The 22,980-nt window shown below is 38.6% G+C and overlaps 2 protein-coding genes and 1 pseudogene across 3 annotated transcripts; all 3 read right to left on the minus strand.

Annotated features, from left to right (window-relative positions):
* Positions 1 to 1,576: 1,576 nt before the first annotated feature.
* Positions 1,577 to 9,420, minus strand: snx12 (sorting nexin 12). 2 transcript variants are annotated; one of them, XM_051399773.1, is made up of 6 exons: positions 9,044 to 9,420; positions 6,595 to 6,690; positions 6,154 to 6,278; positions 5,233 to 5,323; positions 4,169 to 4,179; positions 1,577 to 2,460 (listed from the first exon to the last, which is right to left on the minus strand). In XM_051399773.1, the coding sequence occupies exons 1-5, from the start codon at positions 9,206 to 9,208 to the stop codon at positions 4,174 to 4,176; spliced, it is 483 nt and encodes a 160-aa protein (XP_051255733.1). In that variant the 5' UTR covers positions 9,209 to 9,420; the 3' UTR covers positions 1,577 to 2,460; positions 4,169 to 4,173. The 2 variants fall into 2 exon arrangements, with proteins under 2 accessions (XP_051255733.1, XP_051255732.1); XM_051399772.1 differs by lacking the exons at positions 1,577 to 2,460; positions 4,169 to 4,179 and having other exon boundaries at positions 4,279 to 5,323.
* Positions 9,421 to 9,532: 112 nt separating this feature from the next.
* LOC127363400 (cytokine receptor common subunit gamma) lies at positions 9,533 to 15,473 on the minus strand. Its single transcript, XM_051399771.1, has 8 exons — positions 15,335 to 15,473; positions 14,527 to 14,617; positions 13,591 to 13,757; positions 13,196 to 13,329; positions 12,929 to 13,094; positions 12,337 to 12,442; positions 11,880 to 11,940; positions 9,533 to 11,699 (listed from the first exon to the last, which is right to left on the minus strand). Exons 1-8 carry the CDS (start codon positions 15,402 to 15,404, stop codon positions 11,445 to 11,447), a joined length of 1,050 nt encoding a protein of 349 aa, XP_051255731.1. The 5' UTR covers positions 15,405 to 15,473; the 3' UTR covers positions 9,533 to 11,444.
* A 430-nt stretch (positions 15,474 to 15,903) lies between these two features.
* On the minus strand, positions 15,904 to 19,919 carry LOC127363398 (cytokine receptor common subunit gamma-like; annotated as a pseudogene).
* Between the last annotated feature and the right edge of the window lie 3,061 nt (positions 19,920 to 22,980).

Genomic DNA, 22,980 nt, shown 5'->3' on the forward strand with positions numbered 1-22,980 from the left:
AAGATACGGTTGTGCTCTACATAATAAATTCAAACTAGACGATTACTCCTTACTTGCAACGCAATTTGTGAATGGTGTGCTATAACTTAAGATGTAGTATTTAATGTACAGGTATAGGACAGCAGCATGTCCCCTGTTTTGTCTCTAAATCCAAATGTAGTCAGTATGAGGAATTATATATATAAAAAAAGTTTTTACTTTAAGTGCAACCTGTAATTTTATGGAACCTTTTGTAGTTCACTACAACACAGGTACTGAACTGTGAAAGTACAGCAGTACTGTTTATAATTCTTTTTTATAATTCATGTGGAAGTCTCAATTGTCTCCAATTACAGTCATGTCTACTTTGGATCACCTGCAGGTCAAGATCTACATCACAAGATCACTATTCTGGGACAACTTTAATCCACCTGTGGCCAGAATTCCTCTTCCCCTGTTAATCCCTCTATTTCCTGACGGTGAACTACAGCAAGAAAAAGATTAGAGGACTTTAAGATTCATGTTTAGTGAAACAAAAAGACCCAGTGTTGCCACAGAAGTGCCACAATTTGTGCTTATTATGCTTCCTTCCTGCCACATAAGCTGTATTTCTTTATTTACTTACCACACTGAGGCTGTGCTCAGGTTAATCTTTTTGTTTATAAGATAAAGTATTTTTACTATAATACGTAAATCCTGTTTATGAACACTAGTTCTAGTCAAAATAATGTTGCTTGTGTTTAAACAAAGTTAAATTTATTGAACATTTCAACACACGGTGCATTGCTCTGGTAACCAGCTAAACACAAAATGCTAAAATGTTTAATTTTTTTGGGACTGTACAGAAATTATTCAGGGGAAAGAGGGGGTCAGAAAAAAAGATGGAGAGGATTGTGATTATTTTTTTGGCTGATGGCACGCTAGAAGGTCTTATTTTTTCTTACTTCCAATTTATACCTTATTGTAGCCTTCCTTTGCAATATAGTTATTTTCATTAGCAAATAATTTGTTGGTCAATTTTCTTCATTCTTGAATTAATATTGGCCAGAAAGTAGTGAAAATGCTCATTATAAATTCCCAGACCTGAAGCTGGTGTCTTAAAATTATTATTATTTTTTTTATCCAACCAACAGTTCAAAACCCAAAGCTGGTCAATTTACAATTATGTATGACAAAAAAAAAAATTAAATAAATAAAATCCTCACATTTGAAACACTGGAAGTGGGAAATACGCAACACTTTCTGCATGGAAAAACACGTTATACTAGTTTAACACTGTTATATTAGTTTGACATATGGAGAGAGAAGAGCATTAAAACATAAATAATACTGGGACTGGCCTTGCTTTTTCACAAAGTGAGATTTAAGTCTCACCACACCAATCGTTTTCAGTTCCCTCATTAAACAGGCAACAGGTTTTAGACAATTTACAAAAATTGCACACTTTCCTCCAAAAGTGTTCAACAGATCATCTGCCAATCTGCGGCCATTCATCCAGCTTCCGTGACTCTCTGATCTAAAACTATAAGGTGAGTTTTTAGTGATTTTGCTTCTACTTCTCCTCTTTAAAACTGAAAAGAGACATGTAGACACGACACAGCAGGCAGCAGGAAATTTAATTGGTGGACAGAATTAACAAGGAAGTTCCTCGTCACCCATAGTGGAACTGCAATGATAACATGTATTAATACACATCACAATAATATTGATAGAAAGAATTAACCGGCTGAAAATAAGCGCAGAATAAGCCTTATTTCAGATCAAGAAACCAGATGCTGATTACGCCTTTAAACAATGAAATATTGTTCATATAATGAACCTCTTGTCACAGTGCTTAGATATGGTTATTTACCTAACTTAACATTCCCAATAGCTGATTTGACAACACACAGCCAAAGTATAGACATGATGATGTAACTAAGACAGCAGAGTTAAAACAATTAATCATGAAACAATCCTGTCTAAGAGCATGAATCCAGAATGTATAACAGGGGGAAATATATTGACTGGAATGACACGTCACTGTCTTTTTCATGATGCTACATGTTGCTCGACTTTGGGAGGTTATCATTATAATCCCATCTCTGCTAGCAAAAGAAAACTCTAATCAAAGCAGGAAATTACCCTCATTTTAAAGTTGATCAAATCAATTTAAAAATAAAAAAAAAAACATATAGAAAACAATCATTGTAAAAAAAAAAAAAAAAATCTAGCTATGACAAAATGACAAAAGGATATATGGAAACCTTTTTTTCCGCTGATTACTGAATCAAAATAATGTACGTACAGTAAGTGGAATGACTGAATAAAGACACAACATCAAACAATTTATAGATTGGATCTCTTAGTTCTGTCCAGGAGCAATAGTTGTGTTTTTTCCTACACCGTCGATACTTATCAGTTCTCACATTTCCACCAGCTTTTTAAATGACGTGATGTAGAAATAAATGTACATGGGGCAGGTGCAGCGGTCTGCATTGTCTTTGCAATAAAAGAGAGAAAGAGAGACAGTAAACAATGAGAAATAATATACAGACATGTTCAAGCTTTAAAATGGATCAATGCTGAGTCTCATTGAACAGAATCTACTGATGCACTGGCTAATGTAATGACACAATATTATGATATTATTCCCAGAATATATCACAATATTTAGAAATGACTGTGGGCCCATACTGTTCAAATGCATGTTTCATACACTTTCAGACTTTCTATGTATGTAGGAATCTATGCATTTTCTTGTTAGAGGAGGCATTTGGGCATTAGAGTCTACAAACAGTCAAAGAAATTATACAGAGTTGCAACACTGTGGGCACTAAAATTATTTCAAGTATGTGTTTTTTTCTGTAATGGCAAACTCATTCATAAAGCACCACACAATTGTTATTAATTCCTGGAATAAAACTGGACACACTGACTTCTGCTCTTTGTTTGTTTCAATTACATTTTTAAATTTAGCCAGGAGGTGGAGTGCAGGCCATTACTCAAACCATAGTAAACCCATTTCTCAAACAGATCTTTGCCTCTATCAATGTACTTAGATTGACTACACTTTCTGGACGGAAATGTAACTTCACTCTCATTCAATCAGGCAGGCAGGTAAAAGACATGATGGCAGCTCTAATACGAACTAAGCATGGTGCATTACACGGGGGCCACATGCAGTGTTCATGACATGGTGTCAGCTGAGGGGTAATTGCACACCAGACTTTACCAATAAGCATCATGCAGTGAAGATCTTTGTATCACTAATGTGTCGTGTCAATTTCTTTGCAAAGATATGCCATACTATGTAGTAAGTGGAATGTTTTTTTGGTTTTTTATTGCAACAGAGTGCATGGACACTAAATTCAACCAGTTTGGTTCATTAGACACAAACTATGTCTAATGAACTGTAGACATTGTTGGTAGACTCAGATGCAAGAGACAGGCATAATCTGAACACGAAAATGCAGGACACATCAATATTTACTTACTGACTAACTGCTTTGTTTTTCAGACATCCAAGTCTGAAAAACAGAATTTTTAGGGAAATAAAGATCTGAATCAACAGACTGAACAACATGATGGTGATCAGAGGCAAGAAAATAAATTGTCAGCAAGACTGACACACAGTATATATTGCAAAGAAAGCGTGCAAGTTTGCCATGCAGCCAGTGATTAGTGCGGTCGATCATGTATCAATTAGTTTGGAAAGAAATGTTTCAAAAAGAGCTCTAGTCATTGGTGATGTACAGTACTTATTCCCATTAAACAATAGTTCACATAACTAAAAACACTGGTGGAGATTTGTGTTGGAAGCCAGTTTTTGAAGCACAGCTGATTACCTGCAGTGCACTCATTACCAACCAATTCAAATATTCCAACTGCGAATCAGATTTTATAATCAATTTTCTCTACATGCAAAACTGGCTTGCAGGATGTTCTTTCCTTTGCAACACTCCATGATCACTACATAATTTTTCTTGGGGGGGGGGGGGACTATGTGTGGCACAGATTACAGTCAGATCTATTTTGTGATTATATATATATATATATATATATATATATATATATATATATATACACATTTATAACATTGTTTTCCTCAAGTATTTGTGAACTATCGCCTTTGGTCTTTACAGTGCCCATGCAACCTCCTTTAACTTCCAGAAAGTTCTTGAAACAGGATAAAATAAAGCAAACTTACTTCATTCATACCTAAAAGAACAACAAAAACAAAGAGAACAAAACAGGATCAGTACTCTCATTTACAGTCTGCATGTATTCCTATGGTACACATTAGTGCCAACACACATGTTGTGACATTATTCTACTTTATTCACATTATATTACAATCATAAATATATGACACTCGTCAGGGAAAGACTGAATGCATCACACATTATTTTAATTCCTGAAAATTGTGATTTAAGGGCTACACACACTGGGGGTGCTTGCGTGCGATAAATTCGGACATAAATATATATTTTTTAACTGTTTGCCATGAGTGCTTTCTAACAGAATGCAAATATTACACAGGGAAAAAGCAACATCAGTTTTTCAGATCTGGGTTGATTTTCCTAAGCTTTTGCACCACCATCACCCTGTATCATATCACAAAGATGATAAAGATCGGGGACTGAAGCCATCATTTTACATCGATTAACATGGGAGTTGCTGGTCTACGGCTGCATCGACTAGTTTGTCTTGTTTGACTTTGGCGTTTTAACGTATTAATACATCTTAACAGACCAGACTGCAAGCTGCTCCCATTTTTCCACCAGTCCCTGTTCTTTTTGGAGCGTGGGAAGTGCGTGTGGATTTAATTTTAGGTCGCAAATAGTATTGATAGGACATATTTGTAGGAGAGGATTTCGTCTCATCCCTGGTGTGTAAAGGCCTTAAGAGCCAAATCTTCACGATATTACAATCACAACTACTAAGGGGTTCTTTCCTTATTGTACAATTATAAAACAAATGCACAGGGAAGAGAGGCATCACAGAGCTGTTTCAAACATTATCAACATGTCCTGATGTATAGTAGTATATAGTAGTAAGAACATACTTTAACTCCAAGATAAGGTAAATATGATTTTACAATGATATACACAGAGAGAAAGAGAGAGAGAGAGACAGAGAGATAAAGCAGAAAGACAGAAAGAGAGATTAAGAGAAGATAGGAGGGAGGAGAAAGGCAAGAGAAAGTCCAAACCTACACCCCAGAGTTTAACCCCCACCTGCCGACCTCCCTCAATAACCCTAGTGTCGTACTTTGCCAGGAATGTAGTTACGGTCAATGGTTTCCTCCTGCAGAAACATGTGAAGACAACGCTCGTTCTGGGCCAAGGGGTGACCTGCAATTCTACACAAACAGACACACAAACAGACAAAAGTTGCTTATTTTAAATGCTTTTCATGGAGGCTGGTGAAATGCAATTGAGGATTATGTGGATTATGACACTGATTACCGTAATTTTCTGACTATAAACCGCGCCTTTTTTCCCCATTTTTCGACCCTGCGGCTTATATAACGGTGCGGCTAATCTATGGATTTTTACAGCTAACGGCCACTAGGGGACCTCCTAAATCTATGGATTTTACAGGTTACAGACCACTAACTTTAACTCTATGGGCTCTATGACTGGTCCGCGCCCCCCACTTCAAGCGGCGGGCTCCAGCAGGAAAAGCTGGAGGCCGGAAAAGAGTGAGACAGGTAGCGCGCAAAAGTAAAAGTGGAACCGAGAGTGGTACGAGAGACAGAACGAGAGCAAGACAGACAGACATTGTGTGTCTGAAACGCTATGTGATACAGTACAGTTTACACAGCACAGTATATGTTCTGTAGCTACTATTGCACTAAATGGTAACACTTGAATACGTTATGCAAATTGTTTGTTGAAATGTTAATAAATGGCAGCTTCCTCAAGCAGCCATCTCTTTCCCGACAATCCCCTCTGTACACGAACCCTTACAAATGGTAATTAAACATTAAAACACCTGCGGCTTATAGTCCAGTGCGGCTTATATATGTACACATCATTCAATTTAGCTGCTGCGGCTTATATTCAGGCGCGACTTATAGTCCGAAAATTACGGTATGTATAAACTCATTATTTCTAAATTAACATTCTTATGTGACAAATGTGAAAACACAAACTATGTATTTTAACTTGGGCTGTTGAATTGACTGACCTGTTGATGAACTGCTCCAAGCCCATTCGCCGCTCCTCAATGAAGGACTCCTCAAAAAGGCCCTCATCTCCGCGGAATGGCAACTGTCTCTTCAGGGCTTTGCCCGGCAGAGATGGTACTACAATCTGAAGGTGTCAGGGGTCAACACAAGTGATAGGAAAGATGAAAAACATGCCACCAAAATATGAAATGGAAAAGAGACTGCCAACTAATCCAACACAGTTATTAAGGAGGACACTACAAAACTTGCATTTGTTTCATCAATACGGAAGACAAAACATACAGTGTAATGCTACTGCTTATGTGTTAATCTATGTGGGGTTATATTTCTCCACCTGTGACACTAACATTGTCAATTATCAGATCTTGCTAACTATTAGTTTGCACCAGCCAGCTTGCTTCATTCATTAGCTGTGAAACTTACCATTATTGCTCACTCACCTTACTGTCTCTTTCCAGCTCATTCTTTAACCACTCAAAGTCACTGTATCTTCTTCTCACACAGGAATCCTTCAGTTTAAAAATGGGAAGGTTTGTCTACACAGAGAAGAAAAGGGGAGGGCGGACAAAACAGCAATGGATTTATTCTACATTCAATCATTTGCACTTGGTCACAGCTGAAAAGTGAGAAGAAGGTCTGCTGAACAATTGGCAACTATGATGAGTGCTTAAGGTACTGAGAGACAACTGCGTGATCTCTTAGGGCCGTAATGTGACTAAACTGGTATGAAAGTCAACAATTCGACTTTGAGGTGAGAACTAAGTTATTTTTCTGTGTAAACCTCTACATTGTATCTGTGGTGGTCCATTATTTTATGGCCGATTGATTAATTGTTAAAAATCAGTAATGACAAATTGCCAGAGCCCAAGCTTTTCAAATTGCTTGTTATGTCCTATCAACAGTCCAAAGCCCAAAGATATTCAATTCACAATAATTTGAAGAAAGAGAAAAGCAAACAAATTCTCAAACTGGAATCCCTTCTTTCAGTTAATTTTCTGTAAATCAATTTATAGATTAACTTAAGGACATAGTGTGTAAGATTTAGTGGCATCTAGCGGTGTAGTTGCAGATTACAACTCCCTAACTTCATCTTCCCCTTCCAAGCAAAAAGTACAAACTACAGTAGCTGCAAAATGCCTGAAAAATATACCCCATCTAGAGCCGGTGTTTGGTTTGTCCATTCTGGGTTACAGTAAACGTGGCGGCCTCCATGGAAGGCAACCAGTGGCACCTGTAGATTAAAAATGTCTCGTTCTAAAGTAACAAAAACATAATGCTTCTTATTTTCAGGTCATTCAACACCAATGAAAACAAACAGGACCTTTAACGCTAATTCTATCTGGCCAGAAATCACTATAGAAGACTTCTAATGTGTGGAAAATTTAATGAATGGTCTGTGCATAAAAAGTGTGACCTTACTGTTTCATGTGTTTATAAGAAATACAATTAAAGATGCCCACCAAACAAAACCGCCCTCACTGAACGCTGAAAAGTTTGCAGTCTAGTGAAAATGGCAGATTTTGTGTGCAACTGATTTAAGTGATTTATTCACTAGCGTATCCGCTCAGTGTTTCAGCAGTTCGTGAAAGGGGGATCCTGTTGCATGATTCACTGCTGTGGACGGTCTGCAGACAGTGAGTGGGAGGTAATGAAACAATGCTTTTCAGTGAAGATTGGTAACTAGACTGATCTGGTTTGTTCAGGGTTGTCTGTAGTTGTGAGACAGCACAATTGGGATATGCAAATGCAAACTAATTAACCCCACTTCTAATCCAATAAACTATCACACAGTGTATGTTAGGATGAAGAAGTGACTTCTTTTTAATACTGATAATGATGTGCAAACTCTCCCAGGAGACGCCTCAGATATAAAGGACTTCCAGTCAAGGCAAGCTGCAATTACGCAATTACAGTGTTAGCATAAGCTTCCTGAAAATGTTGTCTTTAAAACTTAGCAAGCTGTGTCAGGGATTTTTTTTTTTTGCACCTCACTCTTACACAAGCTCAACTGCCAGAAAATGAGACCAGGAAGTTACTCCTATCATTCACACTAGTATCAGATAATGAAGATAATAAAGACGCCTGGTGAATCAAACTTACAGTAAACTTATAGTAAAATATAATTTCTCCTGTTCCCATAAAAAAAAAAACCAAAAAAAAGAAACCACCGACATTGTTAGCATTCCTCATTTAGCTACATAGCATTGTAGCTTAACGTTACTCTTCTTATACGTTTACAGAAACAGTAAAATAGTTTATAAGCATTTTTTTTTATGTTGGTTAACAAACGTATTTTGCGTTACACACACAGACAGACAATGTTTAATTAGCTAGTCCTGATTTATTGACAGGTAAAGTCTTAAGTGCAAGTAACGGTTAGCTTCCCTGTGTCTGTCAGGAGTCTCTAATTTCTCTCCGGTTGTTGTCGTAATGTTTAATTTACATAACAATTACTTTAAAAAGACATTTAACCATAACGTTAACTCCACACCAGCAGCGTGGCTTTACACTGTAAATACCCTTCCACTATGTACAGTGTAACTTCTTACTTAACGCTGCAAGCTCTGGAGAAAAAAAAAAAAAAAAGACCCACAGGCAAGGCCGCTGACAATCCCCGGTACTTGATTTTTACTGGCGCGCCATCTTGGGCCACTCCAGGCCCCGAACGTCACAACCTCCTCCCCCCTCCTCCTCCTCCTCCTCCCGGTTCCCCGTGTTGACTGCTAAACATGCTAACTGGCTAGCAACAACACTGTAATTACCACTTAGCTTAGCGAATAAAAAAAAAAAAAAGCTAACGCCGCAACAAGATGTGTGTGTGTGTTTTGTTTGTTTGTTTGTTTCTTTTTTTTTCTTTCTCCTTCTTCGGCATGCAGCACGAACACCTACCCGCATGCGAACTTCGTAAGTTGTGAAACGGTTTCGTCCGACTCCATTGGTTTGTGGATCGTAAACGTCTATTTCCAGAAAATTGCTGGGGGGACCGTAAGCATCCGTCAGGTCCTGTGGCTTAGAATTCAACCGGCGAGTGTCGGCCACCGACGGCTCTGACATGTTGTCGGCTTGCGAATCGTAAACGGACGACCAAAACGGACGAATGAGCGTCAAACCAACTAAATGCACGTTAAAAGTCTTAAAATCTCATCTGAAGACATCAATTGATCGCGCTGGTCGGTTCAGCTAAGGAAGTAGCTGACTCGTATCTTCTCCGTTGTTGCGGGGGCCAGCCGCCCTGCGCCCTTCCCTTCTAGAATCTGAAAAATGCGTTGACTCAGTTCCGTACTCTGTGGGACACTTCGCGCTCCCTCTAACGGACGGTCGGGCATCACCGGTGTCAGTCGGTAGTGCGGTGGTGCAATTAATGTGACATGTGGGATGTTTTGGATTTGGTTGAATTATATATTTATTGATTAAGTACAGTAAAAGAGTACACTGCAAAGTCAGCCTTGGTATAATGACAGAAAACAGTGAAATGTAAAGTAAGTAGGTTACAAAAATGAAAAAAAAAAAAGTACTATATATATATAAAGATAGCCTATTAATGTAAAATTCTAACAGTGATTAAAATATAATATAAAAGTTATGAGGCTGGGATGAAACTATTGTGATATTGATATGACTAAATACGTTTTAGTAACTAATGGCTTTATTAATTATTAATTATTTACTAATGCTCACATTACCAATGAGGTCTTTTTGCACAAAATATTGGGATTTTCTCCAAATATAAGTAACTTTTTTTCGGACATAATCAAAGTGAGGGACACATCAAAAATATTTAAACATTGGCCTTGAACTGGCCAGTGCAAGAGTCTGTAGAGTGGATATTATATTCCTAGTGCAGTATATAAACTAATCTGTTTGGATGAACATTTAAGATCAATTGGAAGACCTTAATAATAAGACAAAGAAAATGCCCTTTTTGTTTGTTTATCTATTTTGGAATAATGCAGTTATAAATGTAATCATCAGTTAATAAGTTGGAATATAATAACAAGTTGTTTAAAAATAGACTTTGGTCTGAACATTTTCTAGCTCGCTAAAAAAAAAAGACAAAGCATCCACCAAGGTGTCATGGTGAAAGGGTTTTTTTGTTAGACTTGCTAAACCCAAAGTTGAAGATATAGCATTAGTAAGTGATTATTTGTAATTGTCAATTATTATTTTTGAAATATTAATAAAGCCAAGAGTTACGACTTAAGGTACCTAACTGGTCATTTTACTGGCTGAGTGAGTGAACAATGAATGGATAAATGAATGGACATTAAAAATTGTCCATGTTTTTTGTCAGTACTTTACACAAATATCAATAGTCCTATCTCAAATACCATCATATTACCAGTGAGTGGATACAGTGGATATCATATTCCTAGTGCAGTATATAAACTAGTCTGTTTGGATACACATTTTATGATTCATGCATGTTTTATATATCAATATGCATATACAATACCATATTGCCAAGCTCAGTTTAGGCAGAAGAATAAAAAATCAAAGTTCCCAGAAAACTTGATGCTTGACGCAAAAGCAAAAGGGATTAGAGGAAGTGGATGTTTTAAATGCCCTTTGTTTGATATGTGAGGGGAACTTCCACTATGTTCTCCTAGTGCAGTCAAATATATAGACCTCCGATAAAGGCAAAACTCTGTGTAGGTAAATATACATACATCATTAATCCATTTTCTGACCCTTGTAGTCATGCAGAAGATGTGTCAGTATAAGAAGATCTGGATTGTAAAGTTTAGGAAAACCCAACCTTGGCTTTTTTGACATAGACAATCCAAAGCTATTTTAGCTTGTCTCTGACTGGTACTGTCTCTATGTAGCCACAAGTTATGATCAAATGAAATACGTGAAATTAAAACTATTAACATGCTAAAATAATTTGTATATCAATATACATATTCAAAACCATATTGTCGAGCTCAATTTAGGTCGAAGAATAAAACATCAAACTGAAATACCAGATATTAAAACTATTCACATGCTAGAATAATAATTTTTTTCTTTTAGAAAAAACAAATACACTGATGCTGAAACTATACAAATATTGATACTGCATCAAAGGTAATTAAAAAGCCTCATCGCACTAAAGTCCTTAATATTTTTAATGTTAATAGCTTTGATTCATTCATTTTCAATTCATAATTGATTCAATTGTTTTTAAGTGCCTTGAGCAGATATGAGGACATACATAACTGATCAATTTGCAACCATCCAGGAGATGTGTTTGTATAAGTTGGTCTGGATTGTGAAGTTTCGGGAAACTCAACCCTGACTGAGATTCCTCTTAAACGAGAACTTGCTCTTCCTCCTCAGATGAGACTGTGAAGGTGGAAGAGGAGCAGGGGGTAGACATGTCTGACTTGTCCACAGGGACCGACACAGAGCAGTCGGTTTGGTCGGTGGTGACGGAGAACATGGAGCTGTCGGAGCTCTCGCTGTCGGACTGGGAGACCTGGCAGTACTCACGGACAGGGCAGGCACGGTCATTATAGTTAGCCTTTGAACTCTCTTTCAGGCCTTTGGAGAGTTGAAACCAATCCTTTTAAACAGAAACAAAACGCATTATTTGTTTTGCTCTCATTTCCACTAAATGAGACACTTGAATATGAGCACTGCAGATCCAGTCCAGACTGAAATATCTCAACAACTGTAGTCTTGTCATTGAATTCTTTCAATGACTGCAGTAGGGAGACAGCACAGAGCTCTGGGTGCTACTAACCTGGACATCATGAAAGATCGGGGATGGCTTGGGAACCACAGGGATAAGGATGATCCTGATCCTGTATGGGAGATATTTTCACTCTTAGATGATTTTATCAAGAACAGTTCATCTACTTTTGTTCCTGTCAAGTGATTGATTCAATTTTTCTTGTCTGCAGGCCCTTGTACTTGACCTCACGTTTGGCATAAAACATGTCACTGGCATCTTGTGATGATATAATTACACAATAATACTGTTCCTTGATTTCAAAATATTACCTTTTACATGCAAATGACTGAAAGTATATTAAAAATGTGAGTTGTATTCCCATCATCACCTGCATTTACTGGTCTTTTAACCATTTTTGCAGTGTGATTAGGTAAATATTGTTGATACTAACACAATTCATGAAAAATATACTACAGTATAACCTTATATTTACCAATATTTCACGTGACATTATTGACCCACCCACCTTTCATTGTGCAGCAACATCAAGACTAGCAGGATGAGGGTGAGAGCACCCAACGCGTACAGCACTGGGGTCCACACAGATATGGAATTATCCATTTGACTAGATTCTTTGAGGGGGAGAGAGAGCAGTGGATTGTAGTTATTTCATAACCGTGTACATTTACGGTATTGTGCACATGCAAAGCAACAGATGCATGTACTTAAAACCACCTTTGTGCTTTGGTAAAAAAGTCATATACATTCATAGGGCTTATTAACTTTACTGCTTGGTCAAATAACACTGTACAATTTTAAAGGCTAACTTTTATGTGTTGGATAAAGTATTACTGGCTCCTTCAATTACTTTTCTGGCTTTGAAAACTGATGTTGTTTGGGAACGATATTCATTATTGTCAAAATTCCAATTCCTCATGTTGGAATTCATCAAAAGATCCTAATTCTTCAGAATATGCACACTGTTAAAGACTGTAAATCATGAAAAACCTGTAGCGTATAACTGTTCCCGTAGGTATTGTTGCAGTTCCTATTGGTTGCCAGTGGAAGTCAGTATTGATTCAGAGGCTTTTTGTGCAGCTGAAATTCTGCAATATTACCTGTGCCATTGTTGGATCCCCAGACCACAGGCTCACTCCAGTCACTCCAGAATATAGACTCTCCACAGAGATTTCCCATTTTGCTCCGCACTTGCAGCTCATACCGGGAATTGCTGGAGATCAAGTTGATGCAGAAATCCTGCTTCCCAGTACTGACTCTAGAAGTCTGTGGACAATAAGATGGAGTTGCAAAAGTGGGATAAATGAGTGGGAAATAAAACAAATAATGAAAAATATTATACATTGTGTATGTTTCAAACTGCATACATCCCACTTCTTGTTATTGGTCCTGTAGCGAACTTCACTATCCACACAGCTTCTAAGAGTCTGGTTCCAGTAGAACCACAGGTTAGAGTTGGAGTCATTCTGGACAGTCAGGTTGGCTGGTGGATTAAACTTCACTGGAGACAACACAGACGACAATCAGTGACACAGAATTACAAAGTAATAGGGCAGATATGCCAATTTATTTTTATGGTCTGTTTTTATGTCAGAACACTGGCATTTCCTGGAGAAAGATTATAGAGTTAAATTAAAGTTGTGCAGCACCAGTAGGTGAAAAAAAAAAAGACTCGATAAATAAAACCATCTCTCCTTCAATTAGTTTATCATTTTGAATAGTACCTCCCAATGTTATGTTGCACCCCAGTAAATAAACATACCTTTATTTTTAAGATCATGCTTCATATTAAAGCTGTTGTTGCCATGTACCAGTTTGATGTGAAATGTCTTGAACCGGTCTGTGGAGTCATAGTGCTGGTTACATCCAGTGTTTATGCCGTTCTCTGACATATAGGAGGTGCACTCTTTGGCTGTTCGGTCATGGAACCTGTGTAGAAAAAACTATATAATCATTCACAAACAAAACAAAGTCAGTCAATCATTAACTAATCACCAGCTGAAATACTGAGAGGTTGTTGTAACATAAAAGGCCCATACGCCATCAGCCTGAGGACAGGAATAACTAAACATATTACACTATAATAAGTTTGTGATGTTCTTCTCATGGAATGTATTTATCAGACTATTATTTTATTTCAGTTATACAAGAGTAAATGCTCTTCGCTCAGTGTGAAGAACAAGAAACATTTATCAAGCAACTTGTGAGGTTTCTTAACTCCTGAGTGATCACAGCATCAATCACATATGCTCTGAGCAGGAATGGCCAATCAGAGACAAGGATTAACCCTACACCTAACCCATGTTCATTGTTTAACAAATTAACATCATCTAATACATTCAGAATACACCAATAAGGTCATTAATAATATGTAATAATAGGAAATGCTGCAATGGAAACAGACAAAAAAACTAAACTGGTGCAGAAAAAAAACCATCTGCTGTTGGTAGACCAGGTACAACAAATAAATCATATAAGGAGACCATGATCATATATGGAAAGTGATTGAAAAAACAATCAGTTCCAGCTCTATCTTCATCGTCTTCTTGGTGGTACAACATCCTATCAGATGTTTATATCAAATACAAAAGGATACAACTATATTTTGAATTACACACATTGCTTCAGCGATCATTCAGACATTCCAACATATGTTTTATGGTTTGAGTTTGTCAGGGTTATGTCACAGATTACGAACCAGCCATAGAAGGTGTAATTGACCTCCGGAGTCCCACTCTTATTCCAGGAACACTGAACATATTTCAGATGCACCACCAAACAGTCCACATCTGTCAGAGACACAAGAGGGTTGAGACAAACAGAATAGTACAAAGAAGGAAATAAAACAAAACCAAAAATCAGTATAGAGACGTACTCAATTAACAATAGACCAATAGCCTATCTCTCTCTCTCTCTCTCTCTCTCTCTCTCTCTCTCTCTCTCTCTCTCTCTCTCTCTCTCTCTCTCTCTCTCTCTCTCACACACACACACACACACACACACACACACACACACACACCCAATGCGGAAATGGCAGCACAATGACGTTGAAAGGGACTTTACACAAAATGCGAAAAATCGAGGAAGTAAGTGTTAAACTGATAGTTTAAAACAATTTGATAAAACAAGTAATCAAAATGATTATTTTCAACATTTAGGGCTAATCATATTTTAAGGATGCTGTGCCTCCCTCCTCTTAATGTTTGTTTTATTTTTAGAAAATGTATTAAAAATATAGTTAAATTTGCTTATACATTTTGTACATAGTAAAGGTTTTTGTTTATTATGGATTATTAACTAAGAAATATAAAAAATAAATTAACAAGAAAAGCAGCTTCACATCATAATATTCAAATGTAAAACAATGTGATTCTATCTGCCAAAGGCCCGTAAGCACGTTGACCAACTACTCAGGCACATCCAAATAAGATGAAAACAGTAATTATTATTATAATAATTCACCTATTATTTAACATTGTGAATTCTTAGGCTTTAAATGTACTTACCGGGTGGTTCTTTGGCAAACACATGTCCTGTAAAGAAGAGAAGCAGAAGCAGAAGTCTAGTTGCCATCATGACAACTGAAACAGGGTGCTTTCAGAACGGGCGCAGGTCTACTTCTGCATCTGCATATCGGTGCGTCACATATATCATTTCTGTGTTTCCTGTCACCGGAAGAGGTTGAAATATTAGGCCATAGATCAGCATGATATGCTGCAGGTAGGCCTTATGCTGTATGTATGTATGTATGTATGCAATGTAAAATAACACACTTTGTCAAATGTTTTAAAAGTAGAATGTAATTGAAACCAGATACAGATGACTTCTAATGCGTGGGAAATAAAATGAATGGTCTGTGCATAAAAAGCATAATTTATTTTTTTTAAGCATCACTGTTTCATTTGTTTATTTGAAATACAATTAAAGATTCCAACCAAACAAAAACTCTCTCACTGAACGCTTAAAAGTTTGCAGTTTAATAAAAATGGCAGATTTTGTGTGCAACTGATTTAAGTGATTCATTCACTTGGGTGTCTCTCAGTGTTTAAGCAGTCAGAGAATGGGTGATCCTGCATTCATGCATGTTTTTTTATTTTTTATTACATAATATCTTACAAAAGGTGAAATGTATATCAATATACATATACAAAACCATATTGTCGAGCTCAATTTAGGTAGAAGAATAAAACATCAAACTGAAATACCAGATATTAAAACTTTTCACATGCTAGAATAATATTTTTCTTTTTCTTTTAGAAAAACAAATACATTGATCATGAAACTATACAAATGTTGATACTGCATCAAAAGTAATTAAAAAAGCCTCATCGTGCTAAAGTCCTTAATATTTTTAACATTAATAGCTTGGATTCATTCAATTGCTTTTAAGTGCCTTGAGCAGATATGAGGACATACATAATTGATCAATTTGCAACCATCCAGGAGATGTGTTTGTATAAATTGGTCTGGATTGTGAAGTTTTGGGAAACTCAACCCTGACTTAGATTCCTCTGAAATGGGAACTTGCTCTGCCTCCTCAGATGAGACTGTGAAGGTGGAAGAGGAGCAGGTGGTAGACATGTCTGACTTGTCCACAGAGACCGACACGGATCAGTCGGTTTGGTCGGTGGTGACGGAGGACTTGGAGCTGTTGGAGCTCTCGCTGTCGGACTGGGAGACCTGGGTGCGACTAACCTGGACGTCATGAAAGATCGGGGATGGCTTGGGAACCACGGAGATAAGGATGATCCTGATCCTGTATTGGAGATATTTTCACTCTTAGATGATTTTATCAAGAACAGTTCATCTACTTTTGTTCCCTTCAGCTCTTCAGCTCTGTGGTTGAGTGAGGTTAGGGATACCGAAGTGATTGATTCAATTTTTCTTGTCTGCAGGCCCTTGTACTTGACCTCACGTTTGGCATAAAACATGTCACTGGCATCTTGTGATGATATAATTACACAATAATACTGTTCCTTGATTGCAAAATATTACCTTTTACATGCAAATGACTGAAAGTAAATGAAAAATGTGAGTTTTATTCCCATCATCACCTGCATTTACTGGTCCTTTGAACATTTTTGCGACATAACATAACAACTGATAACAGTGTGATTAGGCAAATATTGTTGATACTAACACAATTCATGAAAAACATACTACAGTGTAACCTTATATCTACCAACATTTACACGTGACATTATGGACCCACCCACCTTTCATTATGCAGCAACATCTAGACCAGCAGGATGAGGGTGAGAGCAGATATTGAATTATTAATTTGACTAGATTCTTTGAGGGGGAGAGAGAGCAGTGGATTATAGTTATTTCACAACCGTGTACATTTACTGTATTGTGCACATGCAAAGCTTATTCTTAAAACCACCTTTTTGCTTTGGTAAAAAAGTCATATAAATTCATAGGGCTTACTATCTGTTACACATACTGGTCATCATACACTGTAAAAAGGCTAACTTTTATGTGTAGGATAAAGTATTACTGGCTCCTTCAATTACTTTTCTAGCTTTGAAAACTGATGTTGTTTGGGAACAATATTCCAATTCCTCATGTTGGAATTCATCAAAAGATCCTTTTTCTTCAGAATATGCACACTGTTAAAGACTGTAAATCATGAAAAACCTGTAGCGTATAACTGTTCCCGTAGGTATTGTTGCAGTTCCTATTGGTTGCCAGTGGAAGTCAGTATTGATTCAGAGGCTTTTTGTGCAGCTGAAATTCTGCAATATTACCTGTGCCATTGTTGGATCCCCAGACCACAGGCTCACTCCAGTCACTCCAGAATATAGACTCTCCACAGAGATTTCCCATTTTGCTCCGCACTTGCAGCTCATACCGGGAATTGCTGGAGATCAAGTTGATGCAGAAATCCTGCTTCCCAGTACTGACTCTAGAAGTCTGTGGACAATAAGATGGAGTTGCAAAAGTGGGATAAATGAGTGGGAAATAAAACAAATAATGAAAAATATTATACATTGTGTATTTTCAAACTGCATACATCCCACTTCTTGTTATTGGTCCTGTAGCGAACTTCACTATCCACACAGTTTTTAAGAGTCTGGTTCCAGTAGAACCACAGGTTAGAGTTGGAGTCATTCTGGACAGTCAGGTTGGCTGGTGGATTAAACTTCACTGGAGACAACACAGACGACAATCAGTGACACAGAATTTATGGTCTGTTTTTATGTCAGAACACTAGCATTGTTTTTCCTTTCCTGGAGAAAGATTATAGAGTTAAATTAAAGTTGTGCAGCACCAGTAGGTGTAAAAAAAAAAGACTCTCGATAAATAAAACCATCTCTCCTTCAATTAGTTTATCATTTTGAATAGTACCTCCCAATGTTATGTTGCACCCCAGTAAATAAACATACCTTTATTTTTAAGATCATGCTTCATATTAAAGCTGTTGTTGCCATGTACCAGTTTGATGTGAAATGTCTTGAACCGGTCTGTGGAGTCATAGTGCTGGTTACATCCAGTGTTTATGCCGTTCTCTGACATATAGGAGGTGCACTCTTTGGCTGTTCGGTCATGGAACCTGTGTAGAAAAAACTATATAATCATTCACAAACAAAACAAAGTCAGTCAATCATGAACTAATCACCGGCTGAAATACTGAGAGGTTGTTGTAACATAAAAGGCCCATACGCCATCAGCCTGAGGACAGGAATAACTAAACATATTACACTATAATAAGTTGTACTTTTACTTTGTGATGTTCTTCTCATGGAATGTATTTATCAGACTATTATTTTATTTCAGTTATACAAGAGTAAATGCTCTTCGCTCAGTGTGAAGAACAAGAAACATTTATCAAGCAACTTGTGAGGTTTCTTAACTCCTGAGTGATCACAGCATCAATCACATATGCTCTGAGCAGGAATGGCCAATCAGAGACAAGGATTTACCCTACACCTACCCCATGTTCATTGTTTAACAAATTAACATCATCTAATACATTCAGAATACACCAATAAGGTCATTAATAATATGTAATAACAGGAAATGCTGCAATGGAAACAGACAAAAAATCAAACTGGTGCAGAAAAAAAACAAAAACATCTGCTGTTGGTAGACCAGGTACAACAAATAAATCATATAAGGAGACCATGATCATATATGGAAAGTGATTGCAAAAACAATCAGTGCCAGCTCTATCTTCATCGTCTTCTTGGTGGTACAACATCCTATCAGATGTTCATATCAAATACAAAAGGATAAAACTATATTTTGAATTACACACATTGCTTCAGCGATCATTCAGACATTCCAACATATGTTTTATGGTTTGAGTTTGTCAGGGTTATGTCACAGATTACGAACCAGCCATAGAAGGTGTAATTGACCTCCGGAGTCCCACTCTCATTCCAGGAACACTGAACATATTTCAGATGCACCACCAAACAGTCCACATCTGTCAGAGACACAAGAGGGTTGAGATCAACAGAATAGTACAAAGAAGGAAATAAAACAAAAACAAAAATCAGTATAGAGACGTACTCAATTAACAATAGACTAATAGCAGTCCACTCACTCTCTCACTCTCTCTCTCTCTCTCCCCCTCTCTCTCACACACGCGTGCACACAAACACACACACACACACACACACACACACACACACACACACACACACACACACACACACACACACACACACAATGAGGAAGGCAGCACAGTGATTTTGAAGGGCGCAAAATCAAAGAAGTAAGTCAGTACCTTAAACTGATAGTTTAAGTCAATTTGATAAAACAAGTGATCAAAATGATTGCAATGTGATTATTTCTGCCAAAGTCCCGTAAGCACGTTGAGCAACTGCTCAGGCACATCCAAATAAGATGAAAACAGTTGTTATTATTATAATTCACCTATAATTTAACAAATTCTTAGGCTTTAAATGTACTTACCGGGTGGCTCTTTGGCAAACACATGTCCTGTAAAGAAGAGAAGCAGAAGCAGAAGTCTAGTTGCCATCATGAACAACTGAAACAGGGTGCAGGTCTACTTCTGCATCTACATATATATGAATGCGTCACATATTTCATTTGTGTTTCCTGTCACCGGAAGAGGTGGACATTCATGTGGAATGGAGGTCAGGTGGACCAATCTCTAGGATCTTTCCTAGACTCAGTCAGCTCCCCCCAGGCAACCCTCTGGAGATCAACCAAACCCGCCTGTTTCCACCACCCCTACACCACCCATTCTCCAGCCCAGAGAGGCTCATCTGCCACTTCCTGAGCCCTACTCTGGAGATCTAGTTAAATGTAGTGCTTTCCTTCTCCAATGCTCACTAGTGTTTCAACAGCAGCCATCTGACTTTGGTAATAGTGCCAAAATAACCTTCATAGTGGGTCTTCTTAGGGGGAGAGCATTAAGCTGGGCTACTACCATGTGAGATAATCAGCCAGCAATTAGTTCATCTTTTGACAGCTTCATTTCTGAGGTGAGAAAGGTTTTTATCAGCCAGTTCAGGAAAAGGATGCTGGTAGTTGTCTCTTTTCCCTCCACCTGGGTCCCACAGTGTAGCTGAGTTTTCCATTGGATTCCGCAGATTGGCTGTAGTTCGGGGTGGAATGATGGGGCACTTCAGAGTTCATTTTTTAAAAGGGCTCAGTGATCAGGTTAGAGATGAGTTGGCTGCCAGAGATGAGACCACTAGCCTAGACTCACTCACTCACTGGATAATCGCTTCTGTGAAAGGCGCAGGGAGAGGGCAACCAGACCCTTATCTCAGTCATCGCCTAGATTCTCTCTGTTGGCTTCTCCCAAACCTAGCTCCCACTCACCCCCTTTCACTGCGTCTGGACTCGAGTCACCTGTCTCACCTGAGGAGGAGCCTATGCAACTGGGGTGAGCCCATCTGTCCCCAGCTGAATGCCTCCGTCGGCTAGGAGCGGGTGAGTGCATACACTGTGGTCAGACTGGTCATTTCCTCGCCACTTGCCCCCTTTGGCCAAAAGGAAGGGTTCATAAGTAGATGTGGGGATACTGGTGAGCCAAACTTCTTCTGTTCCCCGACCCTGTATGCAATTGCCTGCCACTCTTCTTTGGAATAATGAATCTTTGTCTCTGTCAGCTTTTGTGGATTCTGGAGTAGATGAGAACTTTATAGACCCAGGAATTTGCTCTCCAGGCAGGCATTCAGATGACTGCACTCGGCTCCTCCCTGACGGCTAATGCGCTTGATGGAAGGCTTTTGGCTCAAGTAACCCACCAAACCGCTCCTGTGCTTCTGTAGCTCTCTGGAAACCACTGTGAACAAATTCAGTTCTACGTCCTACCATCACCCACTGTACCTCTGATCCTTGGACACCCCTGGTTAATCAAACATAACCCTCATCTGGAATACTAGTAAAGTGGTGAGTTGGAATAGATCGTGCCATAACTCTTGTTTGCAATCTGCTCTTCCTCCAACAGAGGCAGCTGCCATCCCACTAGTCTCTGAGCCGCCAGATTTGTCATCTGTCCCACCTGAGTATCATGATTTGGGGGAGGTCTTCAGCCAGGAGAAGGCCCTATCCATGTCACCACATCGTCCCTATGACTGCGCCTTTGACCTCCTTCCTGGATCCGCTCCACCTACTAGCCGGTTATACAACCTGTCTCGTCCTGAAAGGGAGGCCATGAAAAAGTACATCAACAACTCGGTTGCTGCAGGTATTATCCGTCCCTCTTCCTCTCGTGTTGGTGCCGGGTTCTTCTTTGTCTCCAAAAAAGACAAAACCCTTCGTCCATGTATTGATTACCGGGGCCTGAATAACATAACTGTCAAAAACAAGTATCCTCTGCCATTTATAAACTCAGCTTTTGAACCTCTTCATGGTGCCACTGTCTTCTCCAAGCTAGACCTAAGGAATGCATACCACTTGGTTAGGATTAGGGAGGGGGATGAATGGAAGACAGCATTCAACACCCTGCTGGGACATTTTGAATACTTGCTTATGCCTTTCGGCCTAACTAATGCCCCTGCAGTGTTTCAGACGTTAGTGAATGATGTGCTCAGAGACTTCCTTAACCGTTTTGTGTTTGTCTACCCAGACAACATTCTCATCTTCTCCCAGAACCTCCAGGAACACACTCTCCATGTCCAGGCAGAGCCGCAAAGGGTCCTTGGGAACAAGTTGTTTGTCAAGGCGGAGAAGTGTGAGTTCAACACCAGTTCAGTGAGTTTTCTGGGCTTTATTTAGTTGGCCTAGACCAACTAACCCTAAACAACTACAACGGTTTCTTGGTTTTGCTAACTTTTACCATCGTTTCACCAGAGACTACAGTCGGGTAGCTGTACCACTCACCCAGCTCACCTCACCTTCCTCCCCCTTCTCTTGGACCCCTGAAGCTGAGGCTTCATTCACAGAGCTTAAATACAGATTCACCACGGCCCCTATTCTGGTTCAGCCTGACCAGTTCATTGTGGAGGTAGATGCTTCCGACACTGGAGTCGCGGCGGTGTTGTCCCAGTGCTCTATTCCAGACCAAAAGCTGCATCCCTTCTTTTCTCGTCATCTGACTCCAGCAGATATTGGTAACAGGGAATTGTTGTCAGTTAAACTGGCCTTAGAGGAGTGGAGACACTGGCTAGGGGGAGCAGAATACCCATTATAACATACATTTTTGATCCTAATCTAATTTTAGCATTAAAGAAAATATTTTACATATGACTACCTTTTCAATCTAGGCTTTTGGCTTGAAATTTTTATTTTTTTCAATTATCCATCATATGACGTCATTTTCCACTATATGGCTGAGGGCTACATTATATGCTGTTTTATTGAGGCCTTTTTCTGTTGCATTTCTGACTATTGCTTGGCAACAGAATACATGATTTCAACTAAATGGGTATGTTGGTATTGATATAAAAGTGTGATATGAATGTGTGTATTGAGAAAATTATGTGTGTGTGTGTGTGTGTGTGTACAGGGAAACAGAAAGGGTTTCCTGCTCATCACATTTTGCACATATTCGTCCCTTTCCTTCTCTTTTTTATGCCACACACCACATCCTTTGAGCTCTTCATTAGTGAGAAAATGATTCAGCTTATCCTCAAGAACACCAATGTGCAGGGAAGACGAACAGCAGTGGACTGAAGAGATGTAGATGAAGAGGAGATGTGGGCCTTTATCGGGTTGCTAATCCTGG

The sequence above is a fragment of the Dicentrarchus labrax genome, unplaced genomic scaffold (assembly GCF_905237075.1).
Source record: "Dicentrarchus labrax unplaced genomic scaffold, dlabrax2021, whole genome shotgun sequence".
Lineage (NCBI taxonomy): Eukaryota > Metazoa > Chordata > Actinopteri > Moronidae > Dicentrarchus > Dicentrarchus labrax.